The sequence below is a fragment of the Xiphophorus hellerii genome, chromosome 6 (genome assembly GCF_003331165.1).
Source record: "Xiphophorus hellerii strain 12219 chromosome 6, Xiphophorus_hellerii-4.1, whole genome shotgun sequence".
NCBI lineage: Eukaryota > Metazoa > Chordata > Actinopteri > Cyprinodontiformes > Poeciliidae > Xiphophorus > Xiphophorus hellerii.
The window spans coordinates 29,076,850-29,097,222 of NC_045677.1; the positions used below are offsets into that span (position 1 = coordinate 29,076,850).

At 46.2% G+C, this 20,373-nt stretch overlaps 1 protein-coding gene across 1 annotated transcript in view; it reads right to left on the reverse strand.

Moving 5' to 3' along the window:
• The window catches only part of tmeff1a (transmembrane protein with EGF-like and two follistatin-like domains 1a), a 47,836-nt gene extending 44,082 nt beyond the window's left edge, over positions 1-3,754 (reverse strand). The window contains exon 1 of the mRNA XM_032564569.1: positions 3,292-3,754. Coding sequence (XP_032420460.1) covers positions 3,292-3,454 — 163 coding nt within the window. The 5' untranslated portion in view covers positions 3,455-3,754. The remainder of the gene's footprint in view (positions 1-3,291) is intronic.
• Positions 3,755-20,373: the final 16,619 nt, after the last annotated feature.

Below are 20,373 nucleotides of genomic sequence, written 5' to 3' on the forward strand. Positions count from 1 at the left end.
GTAACCGCTAACAGAGGTAACCGCTAACAGAGCTAACCGCTAACAGAGCTAACTGCTAACAGAGCTAACCGCTAACAGAGGTAACCGCTAACAGAGGTAACTGCTAACAGAGCTAACAGCACTAGCAGAGCTAACAGAGGTAACTGCTAACAGAGCTAACTGCTAACAGAGGTAAGCGCTAACAGAGCTTACAGAGCTAACCACTAACCTAGCTAACAGCACTAGCAGAGCTAACAGCACTAGCAGAGCTAACAGAGCTAACAGAGTTAATTGCTAACAGAGCTAACCACTAACCTAGCTAACAGCGCTAACCACTAACCTAGCTAACAGCGCTAGCAGAGTTAATTGCTAACAGAGCTAACCACTAACCTAGCTAACAGCGCTAGCAGAGCTAATTGCTAACAGAGCTAACCACTAACCTAGCTAACAGCGCTAGCAGAGCTAACACAGCCCACTCCTCTCAGCTCCAGAGGACAGAATGACCTCATCAAGTGGTTTCATTGCAGGGCGTCGGGGTTGTTGAGGCGGTGACCCCGCGAACAGCAGCGAGGAGTGAATATTTTCTCCAGATGAGCGCTCCGGCTAAACGGCGCGGCTGTAAACCGTAAACAACACGGACAGGACATCAATATTCATCCGCGGTCCTGTTAATGTCGGAGCGGCTGCTGAAAATTTAATCACGCCTGTTTCTCCCTCCTGACTTCATCCGTCATGTCGGCGTCGCCACTGAGGCACCGAGAGATTCTCCCAGGAGGAAGCAGTTTAAAAGCCTCGCAGGCCAAATTACCGCCGTGATTTCATTTGTGTTGGCGAGGGAGAATCAAACCCGAACCAAACCGAACTGAACAGAACCGAACCGAACCGAACCGAACCGACCCGGCTCGGCGACAGAAAACAACATACTGCCGTGAATTTGTAGAGTCAAAAATGAACAGCAATCAGTTGGAATAATGGAATTAAATTTACTTTAAACCATATTTTAGATATGTTTTTCATCCTTTATATATGTCACAGTTAATAATAATAATAATGATAATAATAATAATAATGAATAATAATAATGAATAACGTTTCATTCTTTCATTATGAATAATAATGAAAGAGTCTTAAAACCCAAACAGCTGAACAGTTTCAGTCTGATGGACATAAATTGAATTGGTGGTTAAAGTCAACGACCATTAAAAATCTGCAGGATTTAAATGTTTTATACCTATTAAATCATCAAAGGCATAATTGTTCTTATTGTTCTCTTCTGTCTCAGAAACCAGAGCGAGACGATGCTCTGGGTCAAACATCTGATTCCTGCAGCTGCAGATAATTTAACCCTGGAGGTGTTGAGAGAAACCTCTAAAACCTCTAAAACCTCTGAAGCTTTGGGATAATTAAAAACCAAGATGAGACGAACCACATCCTCACATCCTGACATCAGGAGAGGCTGCAGAACAGATGTGTCTCCTCAGCGACCAGCAGCCACATGAGAGGGAACCACAAACATCCACAAAGCAACAAAACATCCGCATGCCGTCCAGTTACAGCCTCCTGGCTCTAGATGAACACATGAATCATGACGTTTGGATCAGAACCGAGTTGGAAAGACATTTTGCTGCTGCTGAAGAGACGCGACAGACAGTCGTTTGTTCTGGACACCAACACCACAACAGAATCGGTTTTTTGGCTCCATTGCCTGATGAAATCAAACTCATTGATCTTTCTCTGGATGAACCGCCAAACTCTCAGGTTTCCATGGTTACGCCTGCTGAGACTCTGTGAAAGCTGCAATCAGAAACCCTGAAACCTGACAGCCAAACTCAGAATCTGCCCTCTGACCGGTGATGACTGGTAGTCCACAGTGGATGCTTGGTGCTTCTCCAAAGCTGAGTTTTCCCAGCAGACCTCGAACACAGCAGCCAAAAGCCATTTTGTTGGTTTTTCTGCGACAGCGAACGTCGTCTTGACCTCTGCATCTGCAGACAAACGAGAACTCAGAGAGCCGAAACTTTCCTGTCATCCTGGATCAATCCGTTACTGCCATGCTCAGAGGCTCTGAGGCAGCGGGGGGAGAGGGGGCGATGACACACTTCCTGTTAGAAACTGTCTGGAGATTCATGTGACTCTGAACGTTTCACCTGCAGAAGGTGAGAATCCTCTCATTCCAGTTCTTCACATGAACGCGGCTGGGTGAGTTTCCCTGCTAACATGATGCTGGTCTCTGACTTTAAATATTTATTAAAACAGGAAGGAGCAGATAACATGAGATGAGCTTATGAATATTAGATTGTGATGCTGTAGATTCATATTAACCTCCTCACTTTACATGAATTCACATGAAACAGAAATATGTTTGTTAGAAACTCCAGAGATCAGGAAAATCTAATCTAGAGTTTTAATACATATGAACCATAAAGCAGTTCAGTATCTGCAGCTTCAGCTGTTTGTTTCACAGCATTTACTTAAATCTGTTTCTGTTTGGGAGCTGAGAAAAATAAAAAATAATCAGTAAAGTCTGAAACACCTGCTGATGGTTTCACCTTTCAAAACATGCAGCTTCAAATCCAGTCCTGATTTACGGAGAGATTACTGACTATTAGAGTCCTTTTATTTTGAAATGTCACGTTTTGCCCAACATGTTTGAGGTGAAATGGAAATTAGAAACATGTTCATAAAGAATTAGATGATTTATGTCAGGAGAATAAAAGCTGCATCCTAATAACTCTGGATAATGCACCGTATTATTTTCTAAACATCAGACTGAACAGAAACGTCATCATGTCTTCCTCTGGGTTTTAATGAACCCAGAGCTCCCAGTCTGAACTGGTTTTGTTTTTTTGATTGTTGGATCCATAACGGATCAGCCTGATGAACTGAAAGTTTGATGTTTGCACAAAGAGCAGCAGCAGCAGCAGCAGCAGCAGCAGCGCTGCAGCCCTTTGTGCCTCTGCAGCCTAGTCAAAGCAAACAGATTCATCTCCCATAAAGGCAGAAGAAGCACTAATGAAACATCCCATTACTGAAAGCAGAGCCCGATTCGGTTTAAAGGCTTTAATCCGATTAAAGGCTCTAATGATGAAGAAGTGACTCTGATCCCTGCGGAGCGGATCAGGAGCATCCGGAGCCGCAGGAACACGGACTGCAGGAGCTGCAACGCAACAGCAGAAAAACTTCAGGACAAGTCCTGATGTCCTCCAGGAGCAGCAGCAGCATCAGGACAGAGTCGGTCCGTGTTGCTGCAGCAGCAGGAACCCAAAACCACCTCACCCATCCAACCTGGCAACCCGCAGCCCGCAGCCTTACCTGAACACTCCTTGCCTCTGCCTTTGCACTCCCCGCTCTGCGGCTGGTAGGAAGCCCGAACCTCCGGCCCGGCCAGCAGCAGCGCCAGCAGCCAGGCGGACGCCAGGCACCGGACTGCCCCGCCCGGGCGCCGGCGGCACCTCCCAGGGCCCGTCAGCATCATGGAGGAGACCCGAAGCCCGCAGTCCGCTCGGTTCGGTTCGGCGTAATTCCTGAAGAAACGCGGCTGTCCTGACGGCGCGTCCCGCAAAGAAGGAGCTCCAAACGCGGGAGAGAGGCAGCGGAGCGCCGCTCAGGTCTGAGGCGGAGCAGGAGCGATGATTCCTGCGGGATTCCGGGTTCAGGAAGCCTCAGAGGCGGTCCGGTCCGGCAGCAGCATCCTCAGTCCGAGCCTCCGCCGCTCAAACTCCGAGTCTCTCACAGCGGATCTGATGTCACTCCCGCACAGACCCGCAAACCACCGGGGCGCTCCGGCTGCGCGTCCGCCGCGCGGCAAGGAGGCGGTGAGGGGCGAGACGCGGCGCGCAGAGCGAAGCGGCAGCTGCGACCACAACAAAGAGACCCGGACTGAAGAAGAGGAGGAGGAGGAAGAGCAGGGGAGGCGGGATGGTCACGTGAGAGGATGCAACACTCCCACACACCTCCACGCCTCTACATGCACACGCACGCGCGCACACCTTACACACACAGCCAACAAACTGCAGCAAACCGGAGAAGAAGAAGAAGAAGAAGATTTTTTTTTGATTTTTAACAAAACATTTATTGCACAATATTTTAACAATAAAAACAATACATGATCAGTTCAAAGGACACTAAAAAACACAATAAATAGTTACAATAACAACTGGTTATATTTTAGGTCTCCCTGATCGGAAATGGTGCACAATACATTATTAAAACCCCACAATTCTAAAAAACCCCTCAGATTCCTGGTGGCTCTGTAGAAACAAAACTCTAATCTCAACCTGGCCTTAATATTGACCTTCCACAGAGCCACCGCGTCAAGTTGAGGTCCAGCCTGCATTTTGTCTCGTCGAGTTATATAAATAGCCATTTTTGCTTCGGCTATTAAAAAATTTAAAAGACGAGATTTAAAACTTGTAGATCGACTGTGATGTACACCGTTAATAAATAGGGAATTGGTAAAAACCATGCCAAAAAGGCTAAAAATACTCCGTAAAAAAATTAAAAAACTAGTTAACCGTACACACTCCGTAAAAACATGAAACACACTCTCAGACAAACTGCAAAATGGACACTCGTTTAAAACCCCAGGACTGATGACCGATAAAAACGAGTTTGTGGCGATAGCGCCGTGCAAAATCCGCCACTGCAGATCACCAGTCCGTTTTTTGATTGGAGGCTTGTATAAAGTCTTCCATTGAGGTTTTTGTCCTCCGAGTCTGTCGCTCCACACGCTGACGGATCTTTTGCAGAGAGTCCTCTTGTGTAGGATCTTGACACAGTATTTGTACAGCACTTTTGCACTGCTGTTATTTAAGTCTGCCCCCGAGTCCGTAAAATGCAGCAAGGGACCACTGTCCTCCTCAACATCTGGGACCAGGGACACATCCGGGAACATGTCGTTTGAGTCAGGCAGGCACTCCTTCATGGCATACAGCTGCAACAGCCTCCTCTCCTCAGCCGTCATCCGCCCCTTTATCAGCTCCAGGAAGCGCTGTGTCAGTCTGGCGGACCGGACCCCAAGCAGCTGGCCGACTTCCTGGACGTTAGTGAAGTCCGGTCCAGCCACCTCCACCAGCCGCCGCACGGTCACCGTCCCGGACCTGGACAGCACCTCAGCAAGGCCTGGCACGGTGCTATCCCGGACATCCATTTTTGCTCCACAGACCAACGGTTCCTCTAAAAGCCAATGCAGAGAATTATGCGTTTTTGATCTGTGCAGTTTAAAAAAAGCACACGATTTAAAAACACTCTGATAAAACTGAGGCAACCCTTTTAACTTTAAAAGACTAAAATCAGTTAAAAACAGAGCAGCATCCAACCCCATAGAATTCACACGTCTGAGGATGCAGCTGGCCACATCTTTCCATACAGGAGATCTTGTGAGAAACTTTTGCAGGAACTGTAAACGCACGGTAGCTGTTCTACTAGCCAGGTGGACAAGGCCCTGGCCCCCCTCCTCTCTCGGTAAAAATAAAACGGACTGTGGCACCCAGTGTCGACCATTCCAAAAAAAATCAACCATCTCTGACTGAATTTTTACCAGTAAGCCAGACGGTGGGTCTAAAACAGCGAGCTTGTGCCACAGCTGTGAAGCGACAAGGTTGTTTAATACCAACACTCTGCCCCGGTAGGACATTTGTGGGTGAAGCCACTTCCATTTTGACAGTTTATTTTTTATTTTTTGCTCAATGTCGTCCCAGTTCTTGTTCACAATATGTGTACTGCCTAAAAACACCCCAAGATATTTAAAACCGTCCTTCTTCCATAAAAGACCCTGAGGGAGAACCGGGAGCCCTTCAGACCACTCGCCGACGGCCAGGGCTGCACTCTTTCCCCAGTTCACCCTCGCAGCGGACAGAGTAAAAAACTTTTCAGTGATCTTGGTTAAAACATTGACATCTTGCTGATCTTTTACAAAAACAACAACATCGTCAGCGTAGGCAGATAAAACCATATTGTCCTTAAAACCAGGTAAAACCAGACCATAAACACTTGAGCGTATTTTCCGGAGGAGGGGTTCCAGGGAGAGTGCGTAGAGCATCCCCGAGAGCGCGCAGCCCTGTCGAACGCCTCTACACACCCTAAAAGGAGCACACAGGCTACCGTTGATCTTCAGCACACTCTCAATGCCACTGTACAGAACCTGGATCTTGGCGATAAGACCCTCGCCGAACCCGAACCTCCTCATGGTTTCCCAGAGGAAGCTGTGTTCGACGCGGTCGAATGCCTTTTCTTGATCTAGTGAAATCAAGCCAATTTGCAAACCTAATGAACCGGAGACCTCCAAAACATCCCGAATTAGGTAGATGTTATCTACCATGGACCTGCTGGGGACGCAATAGGTCTGATCCCGGTGGATGACCTGCTCCATAGCCTTCCCCAGCCTCGTGGCTAGAGCTTTGGAGAGGATCTTATAGTCGGTGCAGAGGAGGGACACGGAGCGCCAGTTCTTTATCTCCTGCAAGTTCCCTTTCTTGGGCAACAGGGTGATGACCGCCCTTCGGCAGGACAAGGGGAGTGAACCAGTGTGCAGACACTCGTTGTAGACGTCGAGCAAATCTTGGGCCAGAAGATCCCAGTAGGCCTTGTAAAACTCAACCGTGAGCCCGTCAATGCCCGGGGACTTCTGGCCCTGCATGCTGAGGAGGGCTGTGTGGAGTTCCTGGATCCCCAGGGGGCCCTCCAGGTCAGTGTTGGTCTCTTCAGAGACCTGAGGCAGTTCACTGCAGAACTCCTCTAAACGTTCCTCGTTCTCCTCATATTCGCTGTGGAACAGAGAACGGTAAAACTCCACAGCCCTCCTCCTGATCTGCCCTGGTTCACTCAGTGGCTGCCCCGTGTCCGACAGCAGAGAGTGGATCTGCTTCCTCTGCCCGTGCTTCCTCTCCAAGCTGAAAAAGAAGCTAGAGGGAGCATCCATCTCCGTGATGTTCTGGACCCGGGACCTGACCAAAGCGCCTTGGACTTTATTCTCCAGCAGGTTTGCTAAAACTAGCCTTTTTGATCTGAGAGCTTCAATATACTCTCGATTTCCTGTGGATTCACTAAGTCGTTCTAATTCCACAATGTTCATCTCCAGATCTCTGATAGATCCGGTAATGTCACGGGTAACATTGAGAGTGTGCTGCTGACTCAGCAGTTTTATTTGAACTTTGCCATGGTCCCACCACTGTCTCAGACAAGTAAAATCAGCCTTTCTCTGTCTAAAACCAGTCCAAAAATAACCTAAAATCTCCTTAAAACCCTGATCATAAGTTAAAGCCGCGTTAAAATGCCAGTAAGCGCTCCTAGGTAAAATGTTTCTAATAAAAACACCACCTAAAAGCAACGAATGATCGGTAAAAGCCACCGGTAAAATCTGGCATGTTTTAAACACGTTAAAATGGTGTTTAAAACAATAAAAACGATCAAGTCGAGCTAAAGAGATTCGGTGTTCCTTAATGTGGGACCATGTGTACTGCCTGGAGCCTGCATGCATCCTCCTCCATACGTCCACCAGGCTGTGAGACGAGACCAGCTGCCGCAGAGCATGTTGGGCCGCTGGATGCGGCTCTGCATGATTACGATCTAAAAACTCGTTTTCTGTACAATTAAAATCCCCGCCTATAAAAACATAATCCTCAGACCCACAATCACCCAACCTTTCCCCAATTTGTTCAAAAAAACGCTTTTTCTCTGCATTGGTGGTCGGAGCATAAATATTAATAAAAACCAGACTAAAAATATCAAACTTTGCTTTAACTAAAAGACACCTCCCTTGAACGACATGCTCTACTTCTGTGGAGTTCGGGGTGAAAGCCTTAGAGAACAGGAAGCCCACCCCTGCACTCTGGGAGGTGCCGTGGCTTAAAATGACCTCCCCCCTCCACTCTCTGCCCCAGTCCGTCTCAATTAAATGATCGCTATGAGTTTCCTGTAAATAAATAACATCTACTTTCTTTTGGTTCAGCGTTTGGTAAATCAAAGCCCGTTTCTCAGCCTCCCTCGCCCCGTTAAGATTCAAAGTTGCGATTTTAAAAGAATCCATATTGGGTAAGAAGCTAAAACCAACACACAAAAAGACTATAAAAAATAATAATAATAAAAATACTAAAAAATCACTGTGCATCATTTTTACTCAAAAAAGTTTTCTCGCTTTTGACATTGCTTTCTTTAATCTAAATATTTCTGTTTTTTCAAAACCCGATACCTCGTTGTTCCTAATGTGATGTCTCGCAGAGGAGTAAAAGATTCTCAGATCTGGAAAATAACTTTCTATCTTTACTCCTTTCAGCCCTTTAGTTTGTTTTAAAAACGTTCTGTAAGACTCGACAGGGTATCTTGGTTCCTTACTACTTGTTTGAGTCATTGACGCCTCGCTGGCGTCAGAGAACCAGCTCTCAGCGTCGCTGCTGTCCGACACCTCCCTCCTCTCTCCAGCCAGCTTGCTGGCCTGCCTGCTGGCCTGCACAGCAGCCACCACATTCCTCCTTTTGCTTCGCCTCTTTACCGGGGCAGAAGCCTCCACTTCCATCACCTCCTCTGTCTCTCCCTCCAATCCAGTTCCCAAAACCGACTCTACACTGTTCCTCCTTTCATTCTGTCCTCCTACCTCCACCTCACCTATCCCTCCCTGATCCCCACACACTAAATGCTCCTCACTGTCCTTCACCTCCTCCTCCTGCTCTCCCTGCACACAGTCCCTCTCTCCCTCTACACTTTCACCCTCACCACCATTCACCCCATCACTACACACCACCGTGCACCCCTCCGTTCCCACACACACACTCATCCCACTGTCCACCACTGACACCTCAACAATACCGTCTGCCGGTTCTTCTGCAGCGGGTTCCACCGCGGCCACCGCGGGCCCCCCCGCCTCCGCCGCCGCGGGTTCCTCCGCAGCAGCAGCGGAAGAACCCGCAGCAGCCGCGGGTTCCCCCGCCGCACTATCCCCACCAGGTGAGGCCCCCTCCTGCTCAGCAGCAGCGGGCTGCTGCTTCGCCGCACCCGGCGCAGCCGGGTCGGCCCTCTTAGGACACATTTTTATGATGTGGCCCTCCTGACCACAACCAAAACACCTCATATTAGAAGACGTTGCAAACAAAACATAATCAAAATCATCAATCCTCACATGAAACCGTAAATTGAGCTCCTCATCTTTACGGTTTAAAATCATAAACAGTTGTCTCCTATGAGACACAACGTGTTTCAGCAAAGGTGATTTGCATCCCGTCAGGACTTTTTTAAGTGGTGACACCACCTTACCGTGCCTTGACAGTTCTTTTATCAAAAATTCGTCGCTGATAAACGGTGGCACGTTAGACAAAGTAACTTTCGTCGCCGGTAGTGTTAGCGGCGACACCTGCAAAAACAAATCCCCTACGGAAACGCCCGCCTCCACCAACTGTTGAGCCTGCTCAACCTTTTCAACAAACAGTACCACCGCTCCATTCATTCGTGCCGCCGACCTAATATTCCCGTGCCCAATCACCTCACCCACAGCTAAACAAACTTCCTCCACGCTGCACGGAGAACCAGCACCCACCTTGATGCCGTTCTTCCGTGTCAGCGTGGAGAAAGACCCACCACCAACAACCACCATGGCGTCCTAAGACGCCGGCCTGACGGCCACACCCGAACCCACAAAAACCCCTTAAAACGTGACGAAACTAAACCGAAATTACAATTAAACAAGTAACACAAACACCCAGTGAAAAAAACAGTAAGAAAAAACAAAGATAGAAAAGATTCAATCACTCGCTCTCTCACTCTTCTTCCGCTCTTCCGCAAACACCCTCCTCTCACACGAAGAAGAAGAAGAAGAAGAAGAAGAAGAAGATTTTTTTTTTTGATTTTTAACAATACATTTATTGTACAATAATTCAACAATAAAAACATTACATAAATCAGGTCAAAGATACTAAAACAAATAAATATTTACATTAACACTTTGTTATATTTTAGTTCTCCCTGATCAGAAATGATGCACAATATATTATTAAAAGCCCACAGTTCTAAAAACCCCGTCAAATTTTCGGTGACTCTGTAGAAACAAAACTCTAACCTCAACCTAGCCCTGATGTTCACCTTCCACAGAGTCACCGCGTCGAGTTGAGGTCCAGCCTGCATTTTGTCCCGTCGAGTTATATAAATAGCCATCTTGGCCTCGGCTAATAAATAATTTAAAATCCGGGATTTAAAACTAGTGGATCGACTATAATGTACACCATTTATAAAAACAGAATTGGTAAAAACCACGCCAAAGAGGCTAAAAATGCTCGCTAAAAAATGTAAAAAACTAGTTAAACGTACGCAATCTATAAAAACATGAAAAACACTCTCGGACAAACTGCAAAAAGGACACTCGTTTAAAACCCCAGGACTGATGACCGATAAAAACGAGTTCGTGGCGATGGCACCGTGCAGGATTCGCCACTGCAGATCACCAGTCCTTTTCTTTATCGGAGGTTTGTATAAAGTCCTCCACTGAGGTTTTTGCCCTCCCAGTTTGTCAGTCCATACACTGACGGATCTTTTGCAAAGAGTTCTCTTGTTCAGGATCTTTACGCAGTATTTATATAGTATTTTTGGCCCCGTTTTGCAGAGCTCCATCCCTAATCCTGGGCTTTGCAGCAGGGGGCCACTTTCCTCCCCAAAATTGGGATCCAGGGACACGTCAGGGAACGGGTCATTCGGATCAGGCAGGCACTCTTTTGTGGCGTGTAGTTGTAGCAGCCGCCTCTCCCCAGCCGTCATTCGCTCCTTCACCCTCTCCAGGAAGCGCTGTGTCAGCCTGGCGGACCGGATCTTCAACAGTGTGCTGACCTCCTGGACGTTGGCAAAGTCCGGTCCAGCCACCACTATCAGCCGCCGCAGGGTCACCGTCCCGGACCCAGACAGCGCCTCAGAACAGCCCGGCACGGTGCTATCGCAGACGTCTAATCTCGCTCCACAGATCAACGGTTCTTCTAAAAGCCAATGCAGAGAATTATGCGATTTTGTCCTGTGCAGTGTAAAAAAAGCACAGGATCTTAAAACACTTTGATAAAATTGAGGCAACCCCTTTAACTTTAAAAAACTAAAATCAGTTAAAAACAGAGCAGCATCCAGCCCCAGAAAATTAACACGTCTGAGAATGCAGCTGGCCACGTCCTTCCATACAGGGGAACCTGTCAAATACTTTTGGAGGAACTGTAATCTAAAAGTAGCCGTTCTACTGGCCAGGTGGACGAGGCCCTGACCCCCCTCCTCTCTTGATAAAAACAAGACAGACTGTGGCACCCAGTGCAGACCGTTCCAAAAGAAATTGACCATCTCTGTTTGGATTTTTGCAAGTAGCCCAGATGGCGGGTCTAACACCGCAAGTTTGTGCCACAGCTGTGAAGCGACTAGATTATTTAAAACCAACACTCTACCTCGGTAGGACATTTGTGAATGTAACCATTTCCATTTTGATAACTTGTTTTTCATTTTTTCTTCAATATTTTCCCAGTTCTTTTTTACAACATGTTTATCGCCTAAAAACACACCGAGATATTTAAAACCATCCTTTTTCCATAAAAGACCCTGAGGGAGAACTGGGAGCCCGTTGGACCACTCGCCGACTGCCAGGGCTTCGCTTTTTCCCCAGTTCACCCTCGCAGCGGACAGAATTGAAAACTTTTTCGTGATCTCGGTTAAAACAGTGACATCCCGCTGATCTTTAATAAAAACAACGACATCGTCAGCATAGGCAGATAAAACCATATTGTTTTTAAAACCGGGTAAAACCAGACCGTGAACAGTCGAGCGTATTTTCTGGAGGAGGGGTTCCAGGGAGAGTGCATAGAGCATCCCCGAGAGCGCGCAGCCCTGTCGAACGCCTCTACACACCCTAAAAGGAGCACACAGGCTACCGTTGATCTTCAGCACACTCTCAATATCACTATACAAAACCTGGATCTTGGCGATAAGACCCTCGCCGAACCCAAACCTCCTCATGGTTTCCCAGAGGAAGCCGTGTTCGACGCGGTCGAATGCCTTTTCTTGATCTAGTGAAATCAAGCCCGTTTGCAAACCCAATGAACCGGAGACCTCCAAAACGTCCCGAATTAGGTAGATGTTATCTACCATGGACCTGCTGGGGACACAATAGGTCTGATCCCGGTGGATGACCTGCTCCATAGCTCTTCCCAGCCTAGTGGCCAGGGCCTTGGAGAGAATTTTGTAGTCGGTGCAGAGGAGGGACACGGGGCGCCAGTTCTTGATGTCCTGCAGGTTTCCCTTTTTGGGCAGCAGGGTGATCACTGCCCTGCGGCAGGACAGGGGGAGTGAACCAGTAAGCAGGCTCTCATTGTATACGTCTAGCAAGTCTTGGGCCAGAAGATCCCAGTAGGCCTTGTAGAACTCCACAGTGAGCCCGTCAACGCCTGGGGACTTCTGGCCCTGCATGCTGAGGAGGGCTGTGTGGAGCTCCTGGAGCCCCAGAGGGCGCTCCAGCTCGGTGTTTGTCTCCTCGGAGACCTGAGGCAGTTCGTCACAGAACTCCTCGAACAGTTCCTCGTTCTCTTTATATTCGCTGTGGAACAAAGAACGGTAAAACTCCACAGCCCTCCTCCTGATCTGCCCTGGTTCACTCAGTTGCTGCCCCGTGTCCGACAGCAAAGAGTGGATCTGCTTCCTCTGCCCGTGCTTCCTCTCCAAGCTAAAGAAGAAGCTAGAGGGAGCATCCATCTCCGTGATGTTCTGGATCCGGGACCTGACCAATGTGCCTTGGACTTTATTCTCCAGCAGGTTTGCTAAAACTAGCCTTTTAGATTTGAGAGCTTCAATGTGCTCTCGATTTCCTGTGGATTCACTAAGTCGTTCTAACTCCACGATGTTCATCTCCAGATCTCTAATAGATCCGGTGATGTCACGGGTGACATTGAGAGTATGCTGCTGACACAGCAGTTTTATTTGCACTTTACCATGGTCCCACCACTGTCTCAGGCTGGTAAAATCAGACTTTCTCTGTCTAAAAACCGTCCAAAAATAACCTAAAATCTCCCTAAAACCCCGATCATAAGTTAAAACAGAGTTAAAATGCCAGTAAGCGCTTCTAGGTAAAATGTTTCTGATAAAAACACTACCTAAAAGCAAAGAGTGATCGGTAAAAGCCACCGGTAAAATCTGGCATGTTTTAAACACGTTAAAATGGTGTTTAAAACAATAAAAACGATCAAGTCGAGCTAAAGAGATTCGGTTTTCCTTAATGTGGGACCATGTGTACTGCCTGGAGCCTGCATGCATCCTCCTCCATACGTCCACCAGGCCGTGAGACGAGACCAGCTGCCGCAGAGCATGTTGGGCTGCCGGATGCGGCTCTGCATGATTACGATCTAAAAACTCGTTTTCCGTACAATTAAAATCCCCACCTATAAAAACATAATCTTCCGACCCACAATCACCCAGCCTTTCCCCAATTTTTTCAAAAAAACGCTTTTTCTCTGCATTGGTGATGGGAGTATAAATATTGATAAAAACCAGACTAAAATGATCAAATTTTGTTTTGACTAAAAGACACCTCCCTTGAACGACGTGCTCTACTTCTGTGGAGTTTGGGGTGAAAGCTCTGGAGAACAGAAAGCCCACCCCTGCACTCTGGGAGGTGCCGTGACTTAAAATGACCTCCCCCCTCCACTCTCTGCCCCAGTCTGTTTCTATTAAGGAATCACTGTGAGTTTCTTGTAAAAAAATGATGTCAATTTTCTTCTGGTTTAATGTTTGGTATATCAATGCACGTTTCTGAGCTTCCCTCGCCCCGTTAAGATTCAAAGATGCAATTTTAAAAGAATCCATATTGGGTAAGAAGCTAAAACCAAAACATAAAAACCTTATAAAAAATAATAAAATACTACTGTACATCATTTGTACTCAAAATTGTTTCCTAGCTTTTGACATTATTTTCTTTAATCTAAAAACTTCTGTATCTGTAAAACCTGATACCTCTTTGTTTCTGATATGATATCTTGCAGAAAAATAAAATATTCTTAAATTTGGAAAGTAACTTTCTATTTTTACTCCCCTCAATCCCTTGGTTTGTTGCAAAAAGGTTCTGTAAGATTCTACCGGGTACCTAGGTTCTTTACTGCTACTTTGGTGTACGGACACCTCACTGGTGTCAGAGAACCAGTCTTCATTGTCACTGCTATCTGACACCTCCCTCCTGTCTGCAACCAGCTTGCTGGCCTGTTTACTGGCTTGCACAGCAGCCACCACATTTTTCCTTTTGCTGCGCCTTTTTATGGGGGCAGAAGCCTCTAGCTCCATCCCCTCCTCTGTTTCACCTGTCTCTCCCTCCGCTCCTGCTCCAACAACCGACTCTACACTGTTCCTCCTTTCATTCTGTCCACCCACCTCCTCCTCTACTCTCTCTCCCTGACCTCCACACACTAAATGCTCCTCATCGCCCTTCACCTCCTCCTGCTCTCTCTGCATACCGTCTTTCTCCCCCTCAACACTTCCACCCTCACCACCATTCACCTCATCACCACACACCACCGTGCTCTCATCCATACTCACACACACACTCATTCCCAACGCTCCCTCACTCACGACTGTACCTCTCTCCAGTTCTCTTGCAGCGGGCTCTTCCACCACCACCGCAGGTTCCCCCGCAGCCGCCACGGCCTCCTCCGCAGCAACCAAGGGTCCTCCCGCAGCAGCCGCGGGTCCCTCCACGGCGGAAGCGGGTTTCCCCGCAGCAGCCGCGGATTCCTCCGCAGCGGCAGCGGGCTCCTCCGCCGCCCTACCCTCACTAGGCGGGTTTCCTGTTTTCTCACCAGCCGCCTGCTGCTTCGCCGGACCCTGCGGGGCCGGTTCGGCCTTGTCTGGGCACATTTTTATGATGTGGCCTTCTTTGCCACAACCAAAACATTTCATATTTGAGGACGTGGCAAACAAAACATAGTCAAATTCATCAATCCTCACGTGAAATCGTAAATTCAACTCGTCATCTTTTCGATTCAGAATCATAAAGAGTTGCCTCCTATGGGATACAACATGTTTTAGTAAAGGTGATTTGCACCCTGTTGGAACCTTTTTTAGCGGCGACACCACCTTACCGTGCCTCGACAACTCTTTAATCAAGAACTCGTCACTTATAAACGGAGGAACGTTTGACAGCGTTACCTTCGTTGCAGGTAAGGTAAGTGGCGAGACTTGTAAAAACAAATCGCCTACAGAAACGCCCGCCTCCACTAGCTGTTGAGCCTGCTCAACTTTTTCCACAAAACACACCACCGCTCCATTCATCCGTGCTGCCGACCTTATGCTCCCGTGCCCAATCACATCACCCACAGCCAAACAAACTTCCTCCACGCTGCACGGAGAACCAGCACCCACCTTGATGCCGTTCTTCCGCGTCAGCGTGGAGAAAGACCCACCACCAGCCACCATGGCGTCCTGAGACGCCGGCCTGACGGCCACACCCAAACCCACAAAATCCCCTTAAAACGTGACAAAACTAACACAAAATCACAATTAAACAAGTAACACAAACACCCAGTGAATAAACAGTAAGAAAAAACCAAAGATAGAAAAATACACAATCGCTCGCTCTTTCACTCTTCTTCCGCTCTTCCGCAAACACCCTCCTCTCCCACGAAGAAGAAGAAGAAGAAGAAGAAGAGGCGGAAACCGCAGAAGGTCAAAGTTCAACAAGTTGAAGATTCATTTACTGGTTTTCATCAAGAAATCTTAAAAAATATAATAAAAAATAAACAGAACAGGGTTGAAATGATTAATCAATTATTAATAATCAGCCAATTTAGTGATGAAATAAAACGACTGTTGGTAAAATCTATAGAGAAACTTTAAAAATTACTAAATTATTCATTTCTCCTGATTTTTGTTGCTTTTTGGATTTGGATTTTTTTTTCCTGTAAGAAGTAAAATATTTTCCAACTTAAATTGGATTTTTTGTTTTTTTTCTTTTGTATTTTTTATATTCAGAGCCTGATGTAACATAATAACACATCAGTTTAACAAAACTAAAGTTTTCTTTTCAAAGCAACATCTGAGGAAATTCAAAAAACACTTTATTGATCTCAAAGGGAAATGAAATGAACTGAAAGTTTCTTCAGGAGAAAAGTTTTCATGATCTGTGGAAACAACCAGGAGATTAAAAGGTTATAAATGAAACTTCATAAATATTTCAGCTCCTCCTGACCATCAGGGTTAGAAAATTTATGGATTTCATTTCCTTTTTATTTCAAAAACACAAAATCTTACCAAGTATTTTTATATAGTTTCTAGTGAAAATAAGACCAAACTAACTTAAAAGTAAAAAGAGCTTGTTTTAATTAAATAACTTAATATTGGTTAAAAAGTTCTTGTTACATTATTTTACTTATAACATGGGAAAATGTTTTGTTAAAAGTAAAATAATCTCCAAATGAAAGTAGAACTTTTTCATCAATATTTAGTTATTATTGACTTAAAACAAGATCCTGCATCTTTATTAAAAGTTAATTATAAATTATTTTTGTCTTATTTCAAGTGTAGTCAGATATTTTCACTAGAAACTGGACCATAAATACTTGGTAAGTGTTTTTGGGATCAAGAAAGTATTTTTGAAATTTTGAAAGCAAAAACTTCCCTGCGATGAAATGAAAGATCCTCTGCTGACCAGGAAGCGTTTCTCCTCTCTGCTCTTTCTGCTAAACTTTGCCTGATGAATAATGTGAAGCTGGTTAGTTACTGCAGTCAGAAGTAGGTCAGTCCTCGGACTGCTGGGTCCTGCTGGGTCCTGCTGGGTCCTGCTGGACCCGACGCGTCCTGCTGATCCCGGCGCCGCTCTGACTCATCTGCTCCTTAGCTCAATCATGACTGAACACAAATCAGGAGTTCACAACGTCAGAAACCTGCAGATTCCTGAAAAACGTCAAAAAGTCAAACCTGCAGCTTTCTGGATGTAAAAACTTGAAGTTCTTCATAAATAACATAAATTCACAAAAGGCTTTTAGGGAAATCAGAGAAAATGTTGTGATCCGTCACAAAGTGGACCACAGAGTAAAACATGAGTTAACAGAACTTTAATTTGACCAGGATGAGCTGCATTTATGTAACCAACACTTATCCACACTGACAAGCAGTAAAGTAGGAAAGAAAGAAACCAGAACAACAGAAAGACTTTGGAGGTAAATCGTTGCTGTCAGTATAAAACCAGATGATGAATCTTTACTGAATCCCAGGCAGTTGGAGCCAAACGTCCTCATCCTGTTTTTCATCATTTGGTTTATTAAACGTCTTCTTGCCAGATTTCTTTAAGTCTGGAATATTCTGTAAAAACTTCTCAGTAATTTCTCTCTGAGCTTCGTCTGTTTGGGTTTTTATTCTCCCCATATGGCAGCGATCACCCAGACAGGTTCTTAACAGAAACTACAAACTTTTACTCATCACTGGATTTTATTCAGTTTTTTGACGACTGATTTTTTTTCTGTTGGAGTAAAAGTAGGTTAAAGTACCGTGACGCCCAGGTGTGACGGGTTAAGGACCACCTGCACCATAAACCTTCAAACCTCCTATAAGATGCTGATAACTGCCTGTTTTAATAGTTCAAACACTAAATATACCAAATATCCTTTACTATGCACAGTGGAAACCGCCTTAGCGCTAACGCAGCAGCTAACATCTCCATCCTTCCTCATCTTCACTCGACCAGCAGCTTGTTCAGCAGCTTTGCTCCATGTGTCTCCCAGGCTACATTTACTTTCAGTAGATATTAGATATGCTCTAAAATATTTTTTCTGCAATAACTGAAACTAAAATCTACAAATAGGTGAAATTTCTGCGAATCCTGAACCACGAGGAGGCGAGTTTCCACTCTAATGCTGTTCTGACTTAGTTAAACTTTTATACTCGACTGAAAATATTTACCTTTTCTAAAGTATCTGCACAGATTCTGCAGAAAAGCAGAAAGAAGGACACAGGAAGAAGCAAAAAGAACATCCTGATCACACAGAGGGAGGCGAAGGCTGGAGGCGTCCAGGTGGGAATAGGAGAGAAAAAGGACCAGACAGGTGAGTCTGAACTTCCTGAGGAATAAACGAGGAATAAACGAGAACCCAGAGGATTTTTATCAGAGCAGGACTGAGAAACAAAACCAGAAATGTAGCTAAAAACAAACTGAAGCAGATAAAAATCCAAGATAAGAAAACCTTATAAACGGCGAGCTGGACAGGATGATACTCTAAACGACACAGAGACACAGTGGAGGCGCTGGACGACCCAGAGGGACCAACGCAACGAGTCTGAGAAGAAAAAGTCAGAATATGTGGTGAAGGCCTGGAGACATTTTAACGTTGAGATTCTTAAACTAATTTAAAGTTTCCTTTTGAGGGACAATAAAAACTGATTCTGGAAACCCTGAGACATGTAGAATCTGTCCTCAGCTTCAGCAGTTTGTCCTGCAGACTGTCCACAGTCAGAGCGTCCAGCCCGACCCGCTGCAGTAACGGACCAGACGGTGGGGGGGGGTCTCCAAATGGAAAGAGGAGGATTGTTGCTGATTTGATTAGGCTCCATTATTGTTATCTGTAATTGGCTTAAAGCTTTTGTTGTGGATTGAGGGTCTGGAGCTTCACTGCTCAGATTCTTCATTAAGATTAAAGCAGGAAATTCTGAAACACCTGAAACTCAGCAGGTCCAGCTTCTCCCCACCAGCAGAACCGCCGGCTGTAACCAAATGAAACAAATGGAAAGTTTAACGCCAGTCCTCCCAGCGGTGCAGGGGGTGAATCCTGGCTGGTTCTGGTTCTGGTTCTGATCGTAGCGTGCAGCCTTTAATTTCCTCCACCATCTGCGGCGGCAGCTCGCCGCTCTGCTGCGGGTTTCAGGATAATCCGACGCATCCTGCCGGGCCGAGCGGGCCGCCGGGGTTAACTCTGCTAATCACCACAAAACCATCTGAATGCAGGAATTAGGTTTTAATGAGACGCTTAATCTGAAGGAAGCCGAGGACGCAGAGGCAGGTTGGGTTCCTGTCAGAACCTCTGAGGTTCGGGTCAGAACCTGAGCAAACATGGTTCAGTCTGTTCAGAACCTGAGAGGGAAAAATGCTCATGCAGGTCGGATTAATATTCCAGACAGAAACGTTCACAGTTCCTCTCAGCATCATAAATGTTTCTGATTTTACCCCCGAACGTTTGGGGAGATTCTCCCGGCTTTGGTTCTGCCTTTTCCAGACCAGAACCTGAACATGTTCAGAGGAAACTTTCCTTAGATCTGACCTGTGAATCATGTTGGCGCCTAAACTTGAACAGATTTGACCGACGTTCTGTTAACATGTCAGCAACGACTGCAGATTAATTTGATTTTTAGCTCCAACAAGATCAGAAGAAGTGCTGCCTTATTGGTTGTGTCGTAAAAACTTGGACACTGGAAGGTTTTGAATCGGATCCTCAGTTAGTGTTAAGGACGTTTATAGGTTTGGTAAAGGATCTGGACCGGTACCAGTGGATCTGGACAAAGCACCACTGAGGATCAGAGGGTTTGCGCAGAAACGAGTTTGTTACGTTGGCAGACATCCATGAGGCAGTTTGAAAGTTTGAAAGTCTTTCTAGCGAGAAGCAGCAACATTTTCCATGACTTCCTGAATGCTGTTTGCAGAAACCACAGCTGACCTGCCGCCTCACTGCTGCTGGAAATCTGGTTCAGCGGCCTGAAAGTAACAGACTGGAGAGCAGCCATGTCTCAGCCAGGACTGGTCATAAACCTTTTCTCAGAGCCCAGGCATCAAAGAGAGAACCAGGTCTTCTTCCTCCATCGCTGCTGAAAGGGTCATTAAGTTTGATTGCCCAGTAAACGTGTTGTTGTACCTATAGAGGCAGTTTCTAGAGCTCTGGTTGCACTGAAGGGGCGTCTTTATGGTCCATCTGGTCTCTGCGTCTCCAAACCCAGAGGTGTGTCCATGTTTTAACCACGAAGCCAAACTCCCAGCGGGTCGAACCGCCTCGTCTCATTGATCCGTTCGGCAGATCTCTGGACAAAATCTGACAATGTTGCAAAGCAACGCAGCACGTCAGGATCTATAATCTATAATTCATACCGAGGAGAAAAGCAGCTGAACATGAAGCACACGAGATGAGGCGACTCCTTTCTCTGAAGGTTTTGCTCTCAACAGGAAGAAGGCGAATCGCTGCTTCCTGAACTCACACCTGATATTTATTGCATGTTTGATTCCTGGTGACTGTATGATGTTTTATGATGTAAGTAAATAAACTCGACTTGATGGTTTGATGCAGCCAGATCTGGGTCGACCGGTCAGGACTGGAGAAGAAGGAGCAACGCTTTCAAGTTTCTGGATTGTGAGAAGATTTCTCTAGAGGAAGAAGATGTGAGTACAAGCAGCTGAAACGCGACTCCTGTTAGCGTTAGCTGTTCTCAGCCGTG